The sequence below is a fragment of the Diabrotica undecimpunctata genome, chromosome 9, assembly GCF_040954645.1.
Source record: "Diabrotica undecimpunctata isolate CICGRU chromosome 9, icDiaUnde3, whole genome shotgun sequence".
Classification (NCBI taxonomy): Eukaryota; Metazoa; Arthropoda; class Insecta; order Coleoptera; family Chrysomelidae; genus Diabrotica; species Diabrotica undecimpunctata.
The window spans coordinates 31,124,610-31,149,700 of record NC_092811.1 but is presented as its reverse complement, the minus strand read 5'-3'; the positions used below and the strand labels follow the sequence as shown (position 1 = coordinate 31,149,700).

The 25,091-nt window shown below is 30.5% G+C and overlaps 2 protein-coding genes across 4 annotated transcripts in view; one reads left to right on the top strand and one right to left on the bottom strand.

Moving 5' to 3' along the window:
* Nucleotides 1-24,875, bottom strand: part of LOC140449771 (cardioacceleratory peptide receptor-like) — a 544,190-nt gene extending 519,315 nt beyond the window's left edge. For 2 of the 3 annotated variants that reach the window (XM_072543104.1, XM_072543106.1), the window contains exon 1: nucleotides 24,604-24,871. The gene's annotated coding sequence lies outside the window, so the exon portion shown is untranslated. Of the gene's footprint in view, nucleotides 1-24,603 lie in introns of all 3 variants that reach the window. The other variant, XM_072543107.1, reaches the window with a different exon arrangement.
* LOC140450509 (uncharacterized) lies at nucleotides 10,350-11,330 on the top strand. Its single transcript, XM_072544165.1, has one exon. It carries the CDS (start codon nucleotides 10,350-10,352, stop codon nucleotides 11,328-11,330), a length of 981 nt encoding a protein of 326 aa, XP_072400266.1.
* Nucleotides 24,876-25,091: the final 216 nt, after the last annotated feature.

The window sequence follows — 25,091 nt, the reverse complement described above, 5'->3', positions numbered from 1 at the left end:
CATTTCAAGGAAATATAATTATTAAAGATCTAAAACTTATTCTACCCGAAATAAATTAAGTATTATAATAATATTCAATATAAAATAAAGAAATAAGGATTCCGAACACTGCCTGTTGTAAATATTTTATTTTTTCTAATTGCCTTTTAAAGAGTAATCTTGGAGCTGCATTTCTACTATTTGCAAAATTTCCAAACCGTCTTCTATAATATTCTTCGAAGACAGTACAGCTAAAGTCCATTAAAGCTATAGCATTAAAAGCTGTGTTTCTATCCAGAAATATGTCTTTAAAAAGCCATACTGTTATTTCACTGAAATTGTTGGCTTGGTGACCATGTGTTGATGCGTCCCTATAAGAGAGGCACCAATCTTTTTTTCTTTTCCAATATTCAGTAATATATTTCTTCTACAGCGAAAATCATTGGTTTTCAAGGATAATCTAAAATGACTTTGTGGCATTCTCTATAGTGTATGCTAATAATATAGCTTCAAATATCTTGAATATAGCTTGAATAAAAGTTGTCGTTCGTCTTGGAGTATTCCATTCCTTTTTCACACAGCATCAAATTGATTGGCATATATAAAAACGGCATAAAAGTGTTAATAATGCTGGTCAAACACGTATTAAGGCTTTTTTCCGTGTCATCATCTATAATAAATATTTTAGAATAATTCATTCCACCGAAGGCATTTAGTATCGACCCTTTGATCAATTGATGTGCTGCAGAATAGTCTTCAATTGTTTGACCTCTGGTAATAACTGCCAAAGGCACTACTCCTATTCCCCAAACGGTTAAATTAAACGAAACCGAATGGTTCAATGCATCGCAAGAAGCTGTGGTATCTGTAAAAACAACATTTTTTTCAAATGGAAGATTGTGTGCTCGTTGCATAATAGGTATTACAATAATGACGGCAAATTGGTTTTCATATTTTAGTTAAATTTCTTTTGCTTCATAAACTGCAATTTTCCGTTTCATTTTCTAAAAAAAAACTGAAAAGGTCAGTAATTTTAGAGACTTACCGAGACTCTCTTTACCTCCAAAACTCCACTTCCATCGCAAGGTCCCAAATTTTCAGTTCTCCATATAATTTACCAATGTTGCACTGTACGACATTTTGGATTAATTTCTGAATTTGCTACAAGTTTACTGTCAAAGATAATTTTAAATTCTAATTTGGACATCACGATAAACTAAAGACTCTTTAATTCCCATTCCTTTATTAAAAGAAGAAAAATAGTTTTCTTTTGTATCAGCTGATGGACGAAGGTATGAAAGGATTCCAGCTGATTCCAAATTATGATTATGCTCACCAATTATACTTACAATGCCTGGCAAACCGTCCTTAAATAAATATGTTCTGATTATTTCCTTGTATCTATGGAACATAATACATATCTCGGCAAATAACGACTGTATACAAAAAATGTTTATATACAAGTTATTTAATCATACATTACAAATATTTTAAAATCAGTCAATCATCTTTTGTGCTCTACGAATATTTATTTCGCAACATTCCTCATATGAATTTCGCACCAAAGTAACATTACATATACGTGTTTGGCACCTCGCCGCCTATTAGTTGAAACATGGCCTCGTGCCGCAAAGGACCAATAGAAAAGTCGTAGGTGCTAAATACATATACGGAAAGTTTAGATGCACCCCAGTGTTTTAGACAGTGCATGGTATCTAACTTCCGTTCTTCTATCTGGCATTACTGTCTTTCTGCTGAAGAAATCTTAACTTCCAATATTAGTAAACGTAGTTTTAAATTATATGACCACAATAATTAGTCTGTCATCTTTTTTATTGGTTAAGAAACCTAGAATGAACTTAAATGGCGATAAAAGAAGTAATTTATAAGTTATATACTACAGAATATTATAAAAAGTATTTATATGAGGGCATCTTTAAAAAAATTAGCATAATAGTTTGTTTAAAAGTTCTTATTTTGCAATGTATTTTTTGAGATCAAGATGAGTAAATTCGTTATGTTGGGACATTTTGTGAATGAAAGTGATATGGGACAGTGAATATAGGTGAAGTTGAACAGAAAGTGGACATCTGAAATAATAATTATGGATTAAAATAATGTTATTTACTAATTTAAGATGTTTAATTTATATATATATATATATATATATATATATATAAATGTTTTGGATGGGTTGAGTCAATAAAAGGGGCTATTGGTTAACTATTTATTATCTCAAGCTTTCAATTATGTTTACAATTATTATCAAGAACTGCTAAAAAAGACAAAATATCTTACAAAGTTGAACTAGAAAGAAAAAAAATTTTGTTAACTCACCAAATAAAATTAGTTTGGTAAATAAAATTGCTGCTAATACATCTCAAAAATAAATAATACAAAAATGTCTTAATCTAATAAATGCTTCTCTGAAATTTTTAGAATAATTTTGAAAATATTTTCTTAACACAAAAAAATTGAATTTATAAATAAGTTAAAATAGCGACCAATTACAAATAACCCTCAATGTCATAAATGCCAACTTAAAATTTTTATTTTTGACAATTATATTGCCAAAAATAAAATTTTGTTTAAAAATTCTTTTTTGTTTAGTAACAAAAAAGAAGAAGATTTATTCACCATTGATAGATGTCTGAAAAAATGTAACAGATATATGGAAAATTAAATCAAAATGTGATATTTTACAAGTTTTATACATAAATTATAAAGAAATAATATAATTATAAATTTTTTTTCTTTTTTATTTCTTTATAATGTATGTATAAAACTTTGTATCACATTTTGATTTAATCTTCAATATATATATATATATATATATATATATATATATATATATATATATATATATATATATATATATATATACAGTAGACTCCCTCTATAACGAGAACTGAAATGGCAGACTAATTACCTCGTTATAAGCGGATCTCGTTATATCCAACAACAATAATACCGTGCATACATATGAATATGTAGTTTTCTAAAACATTAACTTTCTATAGTGAAGCCATTCGGAGCAATATAAGATGCTAATAAATATTGTTTGAATGGCGTTTTTAAAACAAAGTTGTTTACTTTTATTGTCAATGAAATGCATTAAAACAAAAAGAGTTGTTTACTTTTACTGTCAATGATATACGTTAAAACAAAAAATCTGTATTCTGTAAATATGTATAATGTATAAAGCGTATAAAGTTATTTTGTCATTGTTGACTGCTTTAAATTGTCCAGTATTCTATCTATCATATTTTCTAAAGATGTGAAACAGTTTTATGCTTCTTCATTTGCGTTTTGTCCTTGGATAAAGTTTCTGCCCTTTAACCCTTTCGAGACGGTTTTTTTAACGGGTTTTAAAAACATATTTTTGTGGTTTTTTATTTTTATATACACAAATATATCCTTTTTTGACAAAACATGTTAATAAAAACGTTAGGATGTTGGTGGGGGGTGGTGGTACATATACGTACCATTAGTGTTGTGTAATGGTACGTATGTGTACCAACAGTCCTACATAAAAATATTATTAATATATTTTTATTACTTTATTACTCAAAATATAAAACAATTACTCAAAAATACAAAATATTATTCACGGTGATATACTGCGAAACACTTTTTACATAAAGAAATGTCACATTCTTCGCAAATGGTTTTTGTACGTGTTTGTGTTTTATTATTAGTGCACCTTTTACATCGTCTTCTTGTATTTCCTTTAATTGGAAGATGTAATGACACACTCTCGAAACGTTTTCTGTTTATAGATATTCTTCCCTTCTTAGATAAACGTCGTATAGCAGAAATTTTTTGTCCTTCAGGAATCATTTATTTCTGCCAGAGGTACCAAAAATTGTATCAGAGGAATTTTTTTCTTATTTTTTTCATTACAAATAATCCATGAGTTTACTGACATCATAAGTAAACGATGGAATACTTTTTTCCACCATTTGTTTGATTTATGATCTAAAACGTACAATCCTACCACTTGGTCGCCTAGATCAACTCAACCCATAATTTTCCTGTAGCACGCTATCATTTCTGGGCAAGGCACACCAATACTTTCGAGCCATCTCTTATGGTTTTATTGATAAATGAAACATTGTCATTATGGCAATTACTCAGCATCAAGACTTCCTTGGTGTCCTGCCATTTCACAAACATCGGTCCATTTTCATTGCACTGAAATAAGCATTCACCCCTTTGAAATTTATCTTTTATTTTTGGTAAGTTTTTTCTATTCTGGTTATAGGTACCCATTGCTGCGTACTGTAGATTTTCCAACAGACAAATGGAAGTAAAAAAAACGATCAAAGCAAAAGGTTTTATCTCTTTATTTTGCTGTGCAAATAAGTTTGTTCACTACACGTTCCCCAAGAGTTCCTTCTAGATATTCAGTTTCACGACCTGTGTAAATGTTGAAGTCGTAGGTATATCCAGTAAACGAGTCTGACCTAAATCACATTTTGATTCCCCCATTTTGAAGGGTACCTTTCAAACATTGTACGACTTCATCAATGTAATACGTTTTTGACGTTTCTATTGGTTTAATTGGTGATGCAAAATACATTTTTGAAGATATAACTTTGAATCTGTCACGGGATATTGCCTTTTGAATCGAGACATTTTCAAGTGAAGGATGTGTTGACCAATAATTACTGATTTTTGGTACACGGTTGTAGCACATAACTAGCATGCAACCAAAAACTATTTGAATTGCGCCTAAGTCAGTTTCTTTTAGACGAGCGTTTCTTCTTGACTGCTTCTTGCATATTTCAGTCCTTTCATTGGTACATTGAGAAATATACGTATACAAAGAACGTGGAAACAACTTTTTGAAATATTGGTTGACTTGAAATTTGTTTTTTCGGAGCAAAACCTTTATTTGGTATTGACTACAACACAAAAGAACTACTAGGTGTGGCAGTTATTTTTAAAGTTTCCTGTGTATCTCGAACTTCTAACTGGCTCTTTGATTCTGATTCTTCATCAGAAGTTTCGTGAAAGTTATCTTGGCAGTCCTCGTTTGATTCCGATTCATCATCAGAAGGTTATACATCTCATCACTACATCCAGACTCGGAAAATGACAATTCTGTATAATATTTAAGTTCTTCTTGTGTAAGTGGTCTTTTCTTATCCATATCTAAAGATGACATGAATAAGACTAATGGTACACTTACATACCGTACTATAAGACTATTGGTACTTATTACTACCATAGACTTTATAAACAGTCAAATGTTTATTTTACTATAAACAAATAACAATCTTAATATACTTACTATAAAAAGACACAAAAACAAACACTCTGTGAAATGATATAATTCAATTTAACTATTATTTTTATCAAAAAACAATATATTTATGCTGACTGCACCAAGCAACACATCTAAAACTCGCAAATTTGAGGTTCACTAAAATATTTTTCGAGGCTACACGTTTACGTGACTCAAACGATACAATAGAGAACTGACTGGTGCATTTTTTAATATAATTTAACGGCAAAAAATTATTTTAGGCTCGTATGCAAACATAGTGGTACACATATGTACCTGGAGTCTCGAAAGGGTTAAACCTTTAAAACACTTTCCACATCTTGTCTATTAGGACCCATATTATTAGGTGTGAATGGTCAACCCAATACAATGACACTTGTGAATCATAAATTTTACATTTCCGACTAAGAATCATAAATTGTAAGAAGTTTATTGCGGACGGCCCGCAGTTAAAAAGGGTATTTATTTATAGCTACGGCCGGGCCAAAACGTAAAAAACACGTTTTTCAATCTTATTACTTCCTCGTTATAAGCAAATTTACCTCGCTATAAAGGGTTATAGTTCAATAGAAATTTCACGGGACATCTAATGTACCTCGTTATAAGCGAAACCTCGTAATAACCGTGTTCGTTATAAAGGGAGTATACTATATATGTATATTATATATATATATATATATATATATATATATATATGTATATATACAGGGTGGTCCGTAAGTAATTGTACAAACAGAAACCGTAGATTCTGCACTTTAAAATATTACGATTTACAGAAAATTACAGAATATATAAAGTAGTATATTTATTTGTGCTTCTCTATAGTAGACTTGACTAGAAGTTGTCGTACAATGTAGCCAATTCTTGTTCACAAGTAGTAATTGTGAACATACAAAACCTGTATTCTTCCATGCAGCGATTATTACCGTCATAAAAATACAAAAAAACCTGATTTTTTCAATAGTAAAAATTAAGCACAAAATTGTAATGAAATAAATTTTATTTTATATGTTCCGTTTCGTTACATATTTAAATTTATAAAATAAAAATCGATATTTTAAAACAATATTTTTCAATCGTTTGGCAACTTTGGAATTAGCGACGGAATTCCGTTTCAATTCAGATCCACAGAAAGCCGTAAGACTAGTTTTTGTCGAGCAAGTGCCCATCAACAATAGGTTATTTACATTGGCGTTTCTGAGGGTAGGGTATTTTATGCGATAAGTTTGTGTTATTGATAAAACGTGTTATTGATAATACGAGTGTTATAGTTTGTCGTTTTATAGTAAATTTTTAGTTATATTCTGTGATTATTTGGTTTGAGTTTTATTGGAGTTGGACGAAAAACCGAGTTGTTCCAAGAGAAGACTGCAAAATTCTGATGTTGATTCCAAAAATGAAATGCCGCAAAAGAGACGGAAAATGTTAACGTCCGAAGAAAAGGTAATAATACGAAACGTTTATGAAGGAATTGTTGGCAGAAAAATGGAATTAAATGTTAGCCAAGCGGTCGACATTTGAAGCAGTTTAACAAAAGTATCCGTTAGCTGTATTTATCGTGTACTTAAAAATACATCGTAAAATAAAAAGCAAGAAAAAGGTAAAACTAGAGGTAGGAAAAGCATTGTTTTGGATGACGAGACAAGGAATTTTATACGTTGAAAAATTTATTCATTTTATTTTCGGAGTGAAATTCCAACACTGAAAAATATTTCTCAAGAGCTCGAAAACGATGACTCCTTACCCAAGATATCTCGTAGAGTCTTAACCAGGACCATGCGTGAAATGAACTTTCGATATGTAAAACTCAACAGAAAAAGTATGCTATTAGAAAAAAATAAAATTATTGTGCGGAGAAGAAAATATTTAGAAGAAATACGCAAAATTCGCAGCACTGGACGCAAAATATGTTATTTGGATGAAACCTGGATTAACCAAGGTTGGAAAAGGTCATACAGGAAAGGGACGGCGTTTAATCGTCACCCATATAGGAAGTGATAGAGGGTTTCTTGATGATGATTTTCTTCAATTTAAGTCGAAAAAACAGGCGATTATTAAAGAAATTGACAGGGAGGATTCAACAATGGCTTACAGAAAAGGGGATTGCATACGAAGAATCAATGCTTAAAATTTAGCTCCTTGACATTGCACGGTTAAGGAAAATTGAATATCTTAAATATGCTGTAGATGAAACTGCAAAAGATTATGGTGTCAAAGTTCTGCGTCTACCACCTTATCATTGCGAACTTAATCCCATTGAACTTATCTGGGAGCAAGTGAAAGGAGAAGTAGCACGCAATAACAAAACGTTCAAATTATACGAAATTAAGAAACTTTTGATTCAAGCAATCCTCCATGTAACTCCAGAGAAATGGGCTAAATGTATAGGCCACATAATTAAAGAAGAACATCGTATGTGGGAACTTGACACTTATATAAAAGTTTTACTAGAGCCAATTATAATTACACCAGGTGGTGAAGATAATGACAGCGATAGCAGCACTGCATCTTTAGGTTTAGACAGCGAATAATATTTTCTAATAGTTTAATAAGAACATCAGCATAAAAAAACCAAAAACAAAAAAAACCGAGAAGAACATAGTAAGTGTGTATAGTGTTTGTGTTTAAACACATCAAACATTATTTTTATTTTGTTTTTATAGAATTTTATTTTGTTTTATAGGATTTTATTTTGTTTTGTTTTATACTATTTAAGTGTTTTGTTCATTTTATTTAATAAGACAATAAGGCTCTTGGCGAACACCCATTTAAAAAAAGTATCGCGTCACAAGACATACCTTTGGGGTGGTGTGGAAACTGTATTAAAATTTTTTTTAAAAAAATTTCATTGTGTAACTCTTTAAGAACGGGTCACGTCAGAAGACGTTTTAGCGTAACTTCCGCGACAGCCGGTTGGTATCAGTAAACTTTCTGCAAAATTACTTCTTGTTTATAGCTTTTTGTTTGTGGCATTCTGTATTTTTAGGGGAATGTAGGGAATGAGCCACAAAATATTTATTCATATGTTTATTTATTGACGTTTCGATCTCTATATCCAGAGATCGTTTTCAATTATACAAATAATAGTACTATTTATTTTCTATGGCTTTTCGCTTGTCGTTCTGTATTTTTAGAAATGATGTTGGGAATAAGCCACAATGTATTTATTCAAATGTTTAATTTACGGACGTTTCGATCTCTATAAAGAGACCGTTTTCAAACATACAAATGACAAATATATTTATTTTTCTATAGCTGCTTGTTTGAGGCATTCTGTATTTTTAGGGAGAAGGTTGGACATAAGCCACAATATATCTATTTACATGTTTAATACATTGACGTTTCGATCTCTATTCCGTTTTTAAAGATAGAAAAAAAAATAAACAATATAAGATTATAAAAATATATAATAATAAACAAATAAAATAAATATAACTATCATTTATATCTTTGAAAGCGGTCTTTGGATATAGAGATCGAAACGTCAGTAAAAACTTGTAAATAAATATATTGTGGCCTATTTCGAACATTAATATTTGAAAAATAAAATATAATTAACGTTAAAATAAAAGTAAGTGTACGTCACTGGATTTCCAAACAGCTTTCCGCATTTCTGTGCCTTTAAACGATGACTCACTCTCTCAAATAGTGAAATTATACGATAGAAGAGTTACTACACGTTATTAATCATTAAATTCAAGACAATGTCAAACTTTATCTTAAATGTAAATTTGCTAAAAATAAATATTTGAAATAACACAATATATCAAAATATTTATGACATATTTATTTCTTTGAAGTATTCCTGTTATAGATGTAATGGAAACGGTGGAATAGTTGAAATATGTCGGTAATGCTTTGACAAAGACTATACATTTCACAAAGTTATTTCATAAGCGTCACCAAAAAACAATGTGCATAAGCATGTAATTCAATATACCTGCCTTTAGAAATTAATGAAGAGTGGGTGGGAATATTTGCAAATACATATGAACGTAAACTATTTGACAAAAGGTAAAGGTAAAGGTAAAATATTATAGAAATATCTAAACACATCTATGTGAATCTTTTAAAATTTGTTTAGAACTTTATTTTAAACAAAGGGAACATTATAATTCATTAATAGACGAGGAAATAAGCGTACAGTAACTAACAGGAACGTAAATATAAACAGTATAGATTAAATTCAGAAGATAAATATCTACCCTTTAATACAAAGTTCTAAATAATCATAAACTTTAGATAGTTTAATCAAATCATTTATTTAAAAAAAGTACAAAAATAAAATATTGTTTTACTACATAATAACACACTAAATAGTATTACTAAACAAAAAAAATATTTTTTACTAATATTCTTGTTCTTCCACTAAAGTAAGTAGGGGAACGACGGGTAATAGCGAACAGCGGGTGATTGCCAACATCACAGAATACATGCGTACGTCATCTGTATCATTCCGTTGTAAACTTCCTTCCGTGCTTCCTACTAGTCTGCACGTGGTGGCATATATACACAGTTGCCCCGTATTTGTGGAATTTTTTACAGCGATTTATTTGTTTTTGGTGCTTGCACTACAATTTTAGCAATTCAGAAAATAAGGTATGTACCTAAACACTTGATGGTTTCATTTAAATTGTTAGAGTTAGTTAACTTACTATTATTTAACCTATAAAATTGTCCTATTACGGAGAAGTTAAATGCATTTGTATTATGATTGTTTCGTTTCTTCATATTCATTTCCAAATCGGGTTATCACGAACAAATGTTCGCGATTACCCGCGAAGTGTTCGCGTTTACTCTTATAATAATTTGGCTTAGATTCTTTACATTTTTGCTTTTCTTTTGCTTATTTAACAATTTGTATCTTTTTTTTTAAACGGAAACGAAGTACCAACAAATCTTCATGGACTGATGATCAAATGAAAGCTGCTCTAAAGGCAATTGAAGAAAGACGTTATGGCCTAAGGGAAGCTGCACGCCAATTTAATATACCTGTTACAAAATTACAAAACAGAGTCTCTAGAGGCTTTTACAAAGGGTGGGTGCAAACACTCTTTTTTCAAATGAACAGGAAGAAGAAATGAGTCGTCATTTACTAACGTTATCTAAAATATTTTATGGATTAACCTCAATTCAGTTGCGAAAAGAGGCCTTCGCCTATGCAGAGAAATTAAACTTAAAACATAGTTTCAACAGAGAAAAACAAAAAGCAGGTAAAGACTGGTTATATGGATTTATGTCAAGGCATCCTGAGTTAAGTTTCCGTAAACCTGAAGCAACAAGTCTTAATCGCATTCAAGGTTTCAATAAGGATCAAGTCTCAAGGTTTTATGACAATTTGGGTAAGCTGTACGATGAATACAAGTTTCAACCTACTCGAATATTTGAGACTGGCATTACAAACGTAAATAGGCCTAATCGGATCATTGGACCTATAGGCCAAAAACAAGTTAGAGCCGTTACAAGTGGAGAAAGAGGCAAGAACGTGACGGTATGCTGTTGTATGAGTGCCAGCGGATCTTTTACACCTCCACTATTCATTTATCCGAGACTGAGAAGAAATCCTGCTTTAGAAAAGGATGGGCCTCCAGGTTCTTTCTACTCCTGTTCAAAAAGCGGTTGGATGAACGAAGAAGTGTTCCTGTTTTGGATTCAACATTTTGCGAAAACCAATAAACCTACAAGATATGATCCCATTTTACTGGTGCTGGACAATTACTCCAGTCATTGCTCTATTGCAATTTATAATTTTTGCAAAGAAAATGGTATCATTATGCTGTCAATACCTCCACTTACCTCGCATCGTCTGCAACCACTAGACGTTAGCTTTTTCTCATCATTGAAGCGAGCATATGACGTTGAATGTGATTCTTTTTTAAAATCTCAACCCTATGAGAAAATTGAAATGTGCCATATAAGCCCTTTATTCTCAAAGGAGTATACTAGAGTTGCAAGCATAGACAAAGCTGCAAACGGTTTTGAGAAGACCGGAATTTTTCCATTCAACCGAAATACATTTAATGAAGAAGACTTTTACAGTTCAAACGATAATCAAACTTAACAAAATAATAGCCAAGAAGGTCTTTCACAAACTATTCAAGAAGATTTACTGGAACCCCAACCAGGCACTTCCAAAGAAAACCAGATATGTGAAAATACCGAAAATGTTTCATTCAGCGATATCTTGCCTTTACCGAAAGAAAAACAAAATATATCTGTTCCGAAGAAGGGTAGAAGAACAAAACAAAGATCCGAAATATTAACCTCAACGCCTTTGAAATTAGAACTCGAACAAAGGGAGCTTAGAACGAAACAAAAAATGGAAAAAGAAATTGAAAAACAAAAATTTTTAAAAAAGAAAAATAAAACTGCAAAGAGAAAAGTACTACAATCTTCAAGCGAAGAGGAAGATTCGACATCATATAAAGATGATGAATCTGATGACAATGACGATAGTAATACCGACGATTATAATGAAGGAGAATCTTGTTTAATTTGTGGTGAGTTCGGGAAAAGCGAACTTTGGTTCCGTTGCATTGTATGGGGTGGATGGGTGCATAAATTATGCAGCGGCTCGGACACACCGGACAACTATAAATGTGATTTTTGTTAATCGGTAATACTGTTCGCCATTATCCTTCTCATGTTTATTATTACCCGACATTTCGGGTAACAGCGAACATTTCGTGAAAATTTTTAATTGAGTTTTTTTATTATTAAAATTTTTATTTTTGATTATCCAATAACAAAAATTAATAGCTGTATTACTGTTAGCCACTCTGTAGTGGTTTCCGAGTTTTCAACATTTTTATATTTCAAATAAACAATTATTTTCCTTAAGTGTTCGTAATTACCCGTCGTTCCCCTACACAATTTGATCTTATTGTTATGCCTTTTGCATACAAAATGTTTACATATATTTTCATCTTTGCCAATGTAGAATAAATAATCAATCTCCTGAATTTCCATACAATCCGGATTTTGAAAATCTTCGGAAAACCTCTTCATATAGTTCTGAGTCGCTTTTGTAAATTTCTTCAACCTCTCCTTTTTCTTAATCGCTAAAGTCCACTATATCCTCGACATCTAACAAATTATCAGCCAACTTTGCGGCCGTCAAATATTTTTCAGAATTTTTAAACCTAGAATTTTTTTCTTACAATTCGTCGACTTACTTGTAAAACCTTCTAAGTCCAATTTTCGGCCATTCAGTGTTTTTTAGGAGATAATTTAATAAGTCCGTCCCGACATAACTGTGATTAGATTCTAAGTCTAGACCAATCGGAACTCGTCCCTGGTGGTAATACGAGAAACTTCTATGTCTCTCAGTCTAAAATCTGAAAACCTTCTGTCTGTGAGTGGTCTGTGAAAACGTACTGACATTTGAAGGTTAGTAACAGTGGCGGCTCGTGGCTTGAGAGACAAGGTCGGCAAGGTATTTTTTGTCTCCTCAGATAGGTATACCGTCTAATAAAGACTTAAGTAAATTAGATTTTTTGTTTTCTTGTTTTTTGTTTTTTTTTTGTTTTTTCTTATAAATTTAGAACCTAAACATGTTTATAAATTAACTCAAGTCTACGTTGTTTGGAAGTAGCAAAATGGGTTATAACGTCATCGTAAAATTTATTAGAGTTTTGGAGAGATTTTAAAAGTTTTTTTTCTATTGACATTTGAGACAAGCTTGACATTCTCTCTTGTTTCATGGTATTTCGAAAATAAGTTTTGATTCTTTTGAGGCAAGAGAAATCTCGTTCATTTGAGGCAGACGTTGGTGGTAATGAGAGAATTAATGACAATAATTTATTAATTTCGGTAACAGTTTGTTGTAATGAATTGCAGTATATAAAATTATACATATCTTGTAACTTATCCTATCTTCCGAAAATATTTGGATCAGCATATAAAACTTTTAATTCATTTTCTAATTTTATTTTATTAAAGAATGATGGATAATTTTTAATTAACCTGTCTAATAAATATCTTGGAAATTCTTTGGCGTAACTTTTAAATTTTGAATTGTCAAAGAGGTCAAAAATTTGCAAATCTTCAAAATTCGAAAAACGAGTATCTATTTGCATAATAATAGTATCAAAAATTTCAAAATATACTCGTTTTTCGATATCTGTTTCTGTGTCATGCCTTTGTCTTTTTTTTTGCTCGGGTTCGGAAATATCAAGCGAGTCCAAAACTTCACTGCGTATATACTGGAAATTACTATCATTACGAAAATCTCTGAGATTTTGCGCCAGTCTTGTTATTCTATTTTTAGAATGAATAATGTCAGTTAACTGATTTTGAACAACATTGAATATCAAATCGGTTTGGGTAAACACTTTCTTAAAAATATTTAAAAGTATGTTAAAAGAATAATCATTTAATAAAGTTTTCAAACCGATTGCTTCACGGATCGAGATATCATCACTTTGAAAATCGTCGCATTCAATAATAAAATCAAAAACTTCCAAAAGCTGTTCACGAAAATCTGCTACAGTGAAAACTAACCGAGATTTAAAATTCCATCGCCTCTGACAAACTGTTGGCATTTTTTTCGAAACAAACCGTTCTAAAACATTAGTCCGTTTAGGTGAGCTTGAGAAAAATGAAGCAAATCCGCTTAAACTGGCAAAAAAAAGACGACATTCTTTAATTTTTTTACATGTATCCTGCAAAACTAAATTCATTTTATGCGCATGACAGTGAGTAAATAAAGCGGTGCAATAGTTTTAACTTTTGCCTGGAGACCATTTAATTCACCAGACATCACGGCAACGCCGTCATAAATTTGCCCTACCAATTTATTTTTGATATCAAAAAATTTTAATCTGTCCTTTAAAACAACAAAAATATATTCTGCCTTATGGCTTTTACTCACGTCTGTAAATCCTAAAAACCTCTCATAGATATTACCACGTAACGCGTATCGAACAACAATTGATAATTGTGAATGACATGATATGTCGGTAGTTTCATCTACTTCTACTGAAAAGCAAATGGTTTCCTGAATCTCAGATTCAATAACGTTACTCAAAATGTAACTAATTGATTCTATTAATTCATTCTGGATTGTTTTAGATACACCGCTAAATGTCTTCAAATCAGAAAGTAAATTAGAAAATTCCAAATCGTATTTCTTAAACATTTTTATTAGTTCTCTATAATTACCTTGATTTAACGAATGCTTCGATTCATCGTGTCCCCTAAAAGATAATTCCTGACAACTTAAAAAAATTACAATATCAATTAAACGACGTAAAACTACGTGATTATTTTTTACAATTTCGTTATGTTAATAGTATTTTCACGTTGGGCATTATCTAATGAAACATAGATATTTTGTTTTCCAAATAAATCTAATTTAATCTGGCTGTAAGTATGATCTTTCGAAATATCATGTTTATGTAAAGCCCTAAATAATTCCTTTAAATTATCGTAACCAGATTCACACCACGGATTTTGATTTTTGCCCCTATTTGTCGAAAATAAAATGCAAGGTCAACAGAAAAGTTTGTTTTTTATTTCACTCCTGGTAAGCCACGAGTACTTGCTGTACCAATTATCTGAAAATAATCTATTACTTCCCTTACCCGCACTAATATTTATAAGCCGGGATATTTTAGGCAAAGGACGCCCCTTATTTTTAATAACAATTTGTTCTTCGTATGGAATAGATGAAAACCCATTATGCAAAATATAATTTACAATTTCAGACTTATTAATACTTACAGTTTCTCCCATGGCTTGCATTTTTTAGGTTAATTTACCTGAATTTGTTTACACTTTAATTAAAAAAAAAACTTCTATGTCAAACCCTTTTACCTTTAACTATTTACGGCAGACGTAACGTATCACAGTATTACTTTAGAAAATAAAAATAAATCACATAAAGAAAGGCTAGTTCGTGCACTGAATATCACTTCACTTTGCTACTTACGTTCTTATATGAAATAACATTTCATCCCGCGCTCGCAATGTACAGTTCGCGACCAATCACCAATCTAAATGAAGCATCGGCAAATTTAATTTTGCCGTACTTGGTAATTAAGTTCATATGGAAAGAAATGTATATTTGGTTGCTAATCAACTAATATTCCGTTGATTTTTACAAGTAAATCGTCAAGGTTGGGATCGGCTCGCCGAAAACGCAAAACGTGCCTTTTTAAGAATCCACAGGCGGGTGGATGTCTCCGATATCGGATCATCAATTCGAAAAGTGTCTACGCAGGGATCACTTAACGCTCAGATTGGACGAATTCTTTTAAAAACCATGAATAAAATTTAATCTTTATTATCTCATAGATACTTTTTTTATTTCACAGAAACAAATGACATCAACTGATTACCTGCCACAATTAATTATTGAAATACTGATTAAATTAAATATTAAAAAAATCTATAATATCTATAAAGGGGTGGGTCGGCACTGCCGACCCTGCCGACCCTGACCGGCCGCCACTGGTTAGTAAGTAATCGGCCTTAAAAATTGCTGGTTTTGGCTAAAAGTGCTAGCAACAGTTAATGTTTTCCAGTTAAATTTAAACTTAAATAGTTAGGAAGGTATGTACACTGTTTTTATCCCATTTTAATTAACAATAATTTTTAAATGAAATTCTTAACCTGTTGATGTGGACTTACACGGTTTTCATATATTAAAATTAACGTTAAAATATTGACTGCTAGGGACTTCATGGTTTTCAGACTAAAAGTAAAGTTAAAATATTAATTGAAAAAACTTCAAGAAATCAAATTATACATTTTTTATGACTTGTAACGTGTTATTTAAAGAAACTAAATTATGGTTGTTATATTATTTTAGAGGGCTTCCTACAAATCTCAGACAGAGCTGATATTAGAATTAGTTGCCGCGCCCGAAGTTTCACCGAAATAAAATAACAATATTGATAACATTGATCATAATTGTGGAAATATTTTACCTATTTTACCATTATTTCCAAAACCTATTGATTCGGGACATTGGGAAGATAACATTAATATTAATGATCTGCCCATAGAGTTTATTGACTTACCTACCACTGTTAAAGTCCAGTGTGCACATAATGCAGATGATAATTCTATTATTATTCAAAAAAATAGTGAGTAAACGCACAATTTCGTTAGTAGGTTTTTATATTCATTAATTTACTATTTTAGAAGAGCAGCATGTTTGTCTAGAAAACGCAGTGCAAAGTTTTGAGGCTCTCAATGAGTTTTCAGTCGACAAAAAATAACACTACGAATAATAGTGAACTTGATGATGAAGAAGGGTCTCTCTATTCTCCTAATTCCGATTCAGTGGAAAATTCTTCAAGTGATTCAGTCTCCTACCAGAATAATGTTACCAACTCAGAGGAAAATAACTTTAACGATAACAATAATTTAAACATAACTGTTCCTCCCACGGTTTCTCAAAAGAGAGAAAGAAACAGAAAAGCTGATATTTCACAATGGGTCCAATCTCAAAATAAACGAAAAAGGGAACACGGTGAAAAATATCTCGGTAGAAGAAAAAATGTGTTTTTGATGTTGAAAAACCAGAAAGAAGGATGAAACCGTCATGTAATTGCAAACTGAGTGCAAAGAAAACTGCATTGTTAAAATGTAGGTTGTTCAGCGAACAGCAAAGAGCAAAAATATATTCCGAATTTTGGAAAAAGACATGGGCAGAGAAAAAAACCATGGTAAAAATGTTAGTCCGAGTTGGTGCAGCCCAAGATAAAAAAACATCAAATCAACGAAGTCTCTAGAAGAGGCCGATCACTATATTTTCAAGATGCGTTAGACAATGGATTGTGTCTGAATGAGTTAAAGAAAATGGTCCACATATAAATACAGAGGATATTCACGCAACACGCAACTAGCCGGTGATACCTCTTTACAAAATCAGAAACGGTCTAAAATATCTCAGGAAACAAAGGATGACTCTCTTGGGAATATTTTGCGTTCCTTTCTAATAAGTCTGCCAAAGCTTGAGTCGCATTATTGTAAATCGTCTACTACGAAAATATACCTAGAACCCGAATGGAGATCAAAAATGGAGGTATTCCGAGAATATAACAAGAAGTGCAATGAAAAATCCCTATCAGTTAAATCATTTATGGAGGAATTCGAAAAGATGAATTAGCATACACCAGCCCAAAAAAGACCAGTGTGATCTCTGTGTGGGATTTAGGGTTAAAAATGTGTCAGAGGATGCTTACAAAAGACACATAGAAATTAAAGAAAATGCTAGGGCGGAAAAGTCCAAAGACAAGGAGCAGGGTAAATTTGTATATACCATGGATTTACAGAGTGTACTTCTTACACCGAATTTAAAAGCTTCAGCGCTTTACTATAAGACTAAATTGATAGTCCACAATTTTACCATATTTGATCTCAAAAACAGAGATGGTTATTGTTTTGTGTGGCACGAGGGAGAAGGTTGGCTGTCCGCAAACGAATTCTCTACAATAATTTCTTATTTTATCCCTAATAAAATACCAACTCTTCATGATAATGATGAAATCATATTTTACAATGATGGTTGCGGCTACCAGAATCTAAATAATATTTTATCAAACGCACTTTTGTCTGTGACTCATGAAAAAAAAATTGTGGTGGTTCATAAGTACCTTGAAAAAGGTCATACACAAATGGAGTGCGATTCAATGCACTCCACAATTGAAAGAAAACTCAGAAATCGTGAAATTTATACACCAGGCTGCTACGGCGACCTTTTTAAAACTGCAAGACTCACTCCTAAACAATATGAGGTACTATACCTTGATCATACATTCTGGAAAAAAATTTCCAATTTTAATTTTTATAGTTCAATAAGACCTGGAAATCAATCTGGGGACCCAACTGTCCATGACCTCACATATATAAAGTACAATCCAGACCTAAGTCTTGAATACAAAGTAGTCTACAAAATGCCCTGGACTTTACTTCCCAGACGTTGCAATAAAAGCAAGATTGGTGCTATTCCGTCTCCTTTATACAATGGCCCATTAAAAATAAAATTACAAAAATATAATCACTTTCGAGAATTAAAATCCATAATACCAAAAGACTTTCATAGATTTTATGATAATTTACTAACTTGTTAACCTTATTTGTTTCACTATTATTTTTTATCAGTTATATATCTATGGTATTATATATATCTATGGTTAATGTCTATTAGACAAATATTTCATATGAGAAATTGGGTTTTTTGTGTACTATATTTTTTTAAATACACCCATTGTCCAACAAACTAATTATATATAATGTAAATGTCGACTCTTATGTACCTTGTAAGTCTTATTTTTCCCGAATAAATAAATGAAAAGCATATAAGTCTTCTTTTAATGTCTAAATAATAAAACATTTATATAGTGGATTACTGATTTAACTAAAATTACATTTTAGTGGTGTTTAACAAAATTTTACATGAAATGTGTTTTTTACAAATTAATGCGCAAAACGAAATAAATGTCAAATTAATTCCTTTTAAGTTTTACTATTATAACTAAATACAGTTTAAAAATTATGGCATAAAAACGTCTTATTCATATTTGCACATACGAGGTCTTGCACTTTCACCGACAATATCATCACATAAACAGTTTTAAAATAAGAATATGAAACAATAATTTATAAAGACCAATGTATACCAAACTTGTACATTAATAGAAAAAAAAAATAAATAAAAAACTAAAAAAAAATTAAAAAAATGTATTAAAAAACAAAATAAGATATATAAAACAAAATATAAAAAAGTTAATAATCAAAAAAATATATTAAACAATATGAAGATAAAAAAAGAAATAAAAAATATTAAAAATATTGAAAATAAAAGAAAAAAAATTAAAACAAATAAAATAAAACAAAACACTGCTTGCGGAACTGGATAATATAGTCCAGTTACTGAGGCTTAAAATATGGTAATATCTCCGAATTTTTTATAACTGCATCGATTTCTTTGAAAATTTCAAATTAAGCTTATCTTACCCTCCACAAACTTACTTACCTTACCTTACCTTCAAAAGTTATATAGGCTCTAGGTGCGCTTTTTGTTTTTAAGGGGTGAAAACTACCACTTATTGAAGAAACTGGGAAAAACACGGATTTAATTATTTTATGCACTTAAATGTTGTTTATTTGCATAAGGTAAATATTGTAATGTGTTCTCTAATATGAAAATTATTTATTCACAATTTTCAACGCTTAAAACCCTTTAAAAACCCTTAAAAGCTCATACTTTTTATAAAAATAATATGAAAAAAAGTCGTAGCAGCTTGAGACATTTCAATTATGTATTTAAATACAAATAAAAATTAATACCCTAGCTATACAATAATATTTTATTTATTGGAAATTTTCAACCCTTACAACCACCCTTATGACAAAAATGAGTTAAAAAAATTTGAAACATTTCTTGAATGCATTTTATTTAACGAAAATTAATTTTTTGCATATAAAATAACTTTTTATTATGATTTCAACATTTCAGCCCTCACAACCAACCCCTTTTTTAAAAAATTAATTTAATATATTTTTATTGGTCTGAAACATTTCTTGAGTGCATTTTATTAAAGAAAAATTAATTTCTTGCTTATAAAATAACATTTTATTATAATTTCAACATTTTAACCCTCACAACCACCCCTTTATCAAAAATGAATTAAAAAATATTTTTAACGAGTTGAAACATTTTTAGAGTGCATTGTTTGTAGACAAAAATTAATTTTTTACTTATAAAATGAGCCTACTTTTTTCAACCCTTACAAGCACCCCTTTTGATGAAAATAAAATCCTTAAATCATTAACTTAGACATGGACATAAATAGAAAAAAATTAGTTTATAATATATTAAAATTCTTTTATTTTCCAAAAAAACTAAAAATAAATCCAATGCTCATTGGATTATTATTGGACAAATTATAAAAATTTTCCATGCTCCAAAATTAATTCTAAAAAGTACCATTGGTTTTTTTACAATAACTTGGTTAATTTTGATGCTACAACATGCATAAAAAAACGGTTTTACAGTTAATTTAACGGGCTATAAATATAGGAATGTTAAAACATTCTAAAGTCTTTCATGTTTAAAAGGTGAAGGGTCTAAAGGTAGGAGACCAGTCGTTCATGCGCTATAAAGCAAACTTTAACTAACTATATCTGTTATTTTTTAAACTACGAAAAAAACTAAAAAATGAAAATTTTTGTTAAAAAAAAACTATTTTTTTGTATTATGTCATCTTTTACATATCTTTTATAGTTTTGAAGTTATTATAAAAAAAAGAAAGATTTTTTTTTAATATTTACAAAAAAAATGTAATCATACTTTTTTCAAAAACTGGGTATTCTAAAATGGGTAAACTTTTGCATCATACAAAAAACACTAAAATAAAGTGAATTCTCTAAGGAAAACAATTTATTTCAATCCTAGTGAACATGACGTTAGTTTTATTGCGTTTTTTTACAAAAATTTGAGAAACCCATCGTTTTTTTGATCGTATCTCACGTACAGTTGGTGCAAAGGACTTTTACTACCACTCATTTTAAAGGTCTTTTCAAGCTCTTTTAAAAATATTATATGAGTGTTTGTCGAAAAATGTACCCGTTGTCCGTTATTTAACGTTAGATACTCAGAAACAAAAACAAACCTTCGTTGAACAGCCATAACTCAGTTAATATTGAACTGAAAATATTTATTAAAAAGTCTGTTTTTTTATGAGCTTTAATTTTAGTCGTTGCACTTTTTTTGATAGAACTCTTAGTTTCAGAGCTATTCTTAAAAAACCTTTGAAAAACATGTTTTTTTTAACGGAAAATGACACTTTTCAACAGCGAATAACTCAAAAAGTATTGATCTAGCGAAAAAAATGTTAACTGCATTTTTTGTTTGAAATTTGTCCTTCTATCGAATAGCGTGGTTATTTTGAGTGAAAAAATTTCCACCCTCGAAAAGGGGTGGCAAACACGCCAGGGTGGAAGCGCACATCGGCACTATATAACTTTTGTTCCTTAAGTAATTATTTACTAACACACAAAATTTCAAATGAATCGATTCAGTTATAAAGAATTCGGAGGTAAAAACCCTCAGTAACTGATCTAATACTGGAAAAACATAACCACTGGATGCATGGATACAAAAATGGATACTATGGAAATGTATTAGAAAATTGTATACGAAAAGGTATATACAGTTCATTCGCTGTATCTTTGCACATGTATATGCAAAGATACAGATACTATTTTTAAATTTTGTCTCATTTCTACTCACAGAATATCAAATGTTGAAATTAAGACGCTTGTCCAACATTTAATAATACATCAGACAAAGACAGTAATATAACAACAGTCTGTGATAAATTCTCATCATTGAACCTGCTTATTGTCAACTTCACAGCGTTGTGGTGTTTACAAAAACTATATTCATATTGTTTAATTTTCCATTACATTTTCGTGCCTTGAGTTTATAAATTTTCTCAAAAAGAATTGTTATAACGACTAACTGTTCACTTAGTGTTGGATTCCTTGATGAAAGTATAAATTTTGCAGTTAAATTTTCTTACCTTTAATTTGATGTATCATTTTTTAACCTGGCTAAAACTCTGTCTAACGGATCGATATTAAAACATTTGGTATCATAAATATTAAACAAATATCAAACAGAATATTTTTTCAAGGTTTTTATTTTTAGAATATGCCTGGAAATACATTAAATTCTCAATCCCAGCAACTTGTGCTGAATTTGTATGAATATTTTGAGTTGGAAAAAAGGAACGGAGGATCCTTATTGGCATCTTTGGCTTGTGTTCAAGAGGTATTGTAATGAATTGTATGTTGTTTAATAATTTACCTATCATGCAATTGTTTTTAATTTAAGAGGGTAGCTGCTGCCTTGAAAATATCACGGCGTACAGTATGTACAATAAAAAAAACGAAAAAAAAGCAATCCTGTCCTTTTAAGTCAAGGCAAAAGTAGACGTCGTCGTAAAAGCAAGACAACTGATCTGGCTGAAGGAACTAAAATGGCAATACGAAACACTGTGTACAATATGTACCTACAAAGTAATTATAGGTTGATATTGTACAAAATAAAAACGATCTGGTTTATACCCCAGCCAATAGATGTTTCATATCAAAATTAACACTTCTAAAATTAAGTTTCACTATTATTACTAGTTTTTATTTTTTTTACAAGGGCATGTTAGTCTACAAAGTTTGAAATGTGAATTAGAGGAAAAAGAAGTTGTTACTATAGGAAAAACATCCTTGAGCATTGTACTGAGAGATATAGGATTTAAATATAAAAAGGATAACAATCGAAAATCATTATTCGAACGAAACAATATTGCTGCTTTAAGAGCAAAATTCTTTCGTAAGTACTTTGAGAACCTGGAAAGTGTGCATCCAAGAGAACTTGTTTTTTTGGATGAAACATCGATTTATTCAAAAGGAAATAAAACAACTTCCTGGCAAGACACTCGTAGCAAAAGTGTACCTAAACCAGAAGGTTTTGATGATAAACTTTTCATAAAAATAATAAGGACACAAGTAATTCTCAATTTAGAAGAACCATCGTTGATTATAATGGATAATACTCCATATCATAGTGTTCTTTTAGAAAAGCAACCTACCACTGCTTCAAAGAAAGATGAAATTGTTACCTGGCTGACAACAAATAACATCCAATTTGACCCAAAATTTACAAAACCTGAATTATTACAAGTTGCAAAAATTAATAAAAAAGAAAATATGTATGTTATTGATGAGTTACTAAGAGAGCATGGTCATGAAGTGTTGAGACTACCTCCTTATCATTGCGAATTCAACGCTATTGAATTAATTTGGGCAAATTGCAAGTCATATTCCAATAAGCATATTGGTAGGGACGGCTATTCTGATAGTGCTGTTATAAATATGTGGAGAGGCGCTTAATCAATGTAATGGAGACATTTGGGGAAAATGTGTAAGGCATACTCATGAAATTATTCAAAAGTGGTGTGTTCGAGAGCAAAATATAGTTGATATTCAACCCATCATAATAAATCCTGGAGATAGCTCGGATTCTGAAAGTGAAGGAAATATATAATTTTAATATTTTGTTTTTTTTTTCAATTTATTTTAATAATTTAGTCATTGATCATATTTGAAGTAAAAAAAAATTGATAAAAATCAGCTAGTATAAAAAATAAATACTAAGTGTCTAGGTATGCGACATAAGGAAAGTCGTATTATTTTAGCCTAATAGATTGAGCACTAATTTGTAACACCCTTTAAGTTTTCTACAAATTAATGTATTTTCGAAGTTTTCCTTTTTCCACTGTTTTTATTGTTTTGTTTTGTTAAGTTTAATTAATTTTTTTTGTGTTAGTTACGGAGTTCGAAAAGCACGCACAAGAGTTTTTTATCTTTTAGGGCATTTTCTTATGCTAAAGCTTAAAAATTGAATGTCATATGTATACGATGTAAATGTTTAATATTGTATTTTGAATGAAAACTTTTTTTTCGTCCAGTAACTGGCTTCGGCTCTTGGATGCTTTGGTGTATAAATAAATAAATAAATATGGGAATTTTAGCTGTTGGATCTTGGGTCCATCTTTCTTGACTACAGTATTTCAAATAGAGCATTTCTTCCAATAATCATAATAAAGTTGAATATGTAGAAAACTCTAAAAATTACGTTCAAAACAATTCTATAATGAGTTTTTGACATCCAGTACAATAAATGAACAAAAACAGTAACTATAAATACGTTTAACGGGATATTAAACATTTCCTAATTATTTCATGAATCTAGAAAAGACTTACGTTTGATTTAAACGCTTTGATTTAATTCGTACAACTATGATGTGCAAAGATACAGCGAACGGAGTGTATGATTTGTAAGTTCACCAATTGTTTATTGTAGAATTTTTTAACTCAGTTATATTGGTTTTAAAATATAAATAATAGAAATTTCAAATATTAATAGATTTTATTTTTATTTTAATTTTTGTCTTAAAATCAAAGTTAAACATGATTAGGTGAATGAAACCATAGGTTTCACACAAATGTGTGAAACTGTTTGAAACATAAATAAAGTTAAATTATAATTAATATACATAGTTAGAGTTTGTGATAACTAGTTTGGCTAATTTTTGTCTCTGCCAAAGCCATTTTTCAGTAAAAAAAGTTTGTGATAGTTTGTTTTTACCAGTGGTCTTTTTATTAAACAATATCATGCATAAAGCCTGCAACTTGTAAATTACGACATCATTTTCAACTGTTCAGAAGTAACTAAAAAATTTTTTTTTTGTAACAAATTATCAAAATAACTAGTTACGGCAAGTTTTCTTTTTAAAATTAAAAAATCGACTTTCTACCTGTAACAGTGAACATCTTTCTTTCAGTCCATAGTATTTGACATGTTCAGTTTACTTTTTAAAACTCGATAACGCAGTTGCACTTCCGCACTACATTTTAATCAAAATTATTTCGAAAATATGTAAACTCGCGAATTGCGCTCGCTGTCAGAGATCGCACGCACAATGCTCGGCTTATATCTTGCGACGCTTAGCAGTGGAACTCCGGCAATTCTTTAGGGACGTCGAGGACACAACTGAAACTTGTTCGAGTACAAAGTGCTGAAGATTGAGGCTCGAGGATGAATGATTGGAGGATGGTGGATGAAGTGCGCCGACGGCAGGCGGATGACATACGATGGATGGACAACTATCAGAAATTTCTTTATGATTTATATACTAATTAATATATATCTTTTTACTCGTGAAAAAATCATCACATAAGGGAAAATGATCTATTTATTAGCGCTTTCGCTACAAATATAATTTTAAAATAAACTATTTTGTCC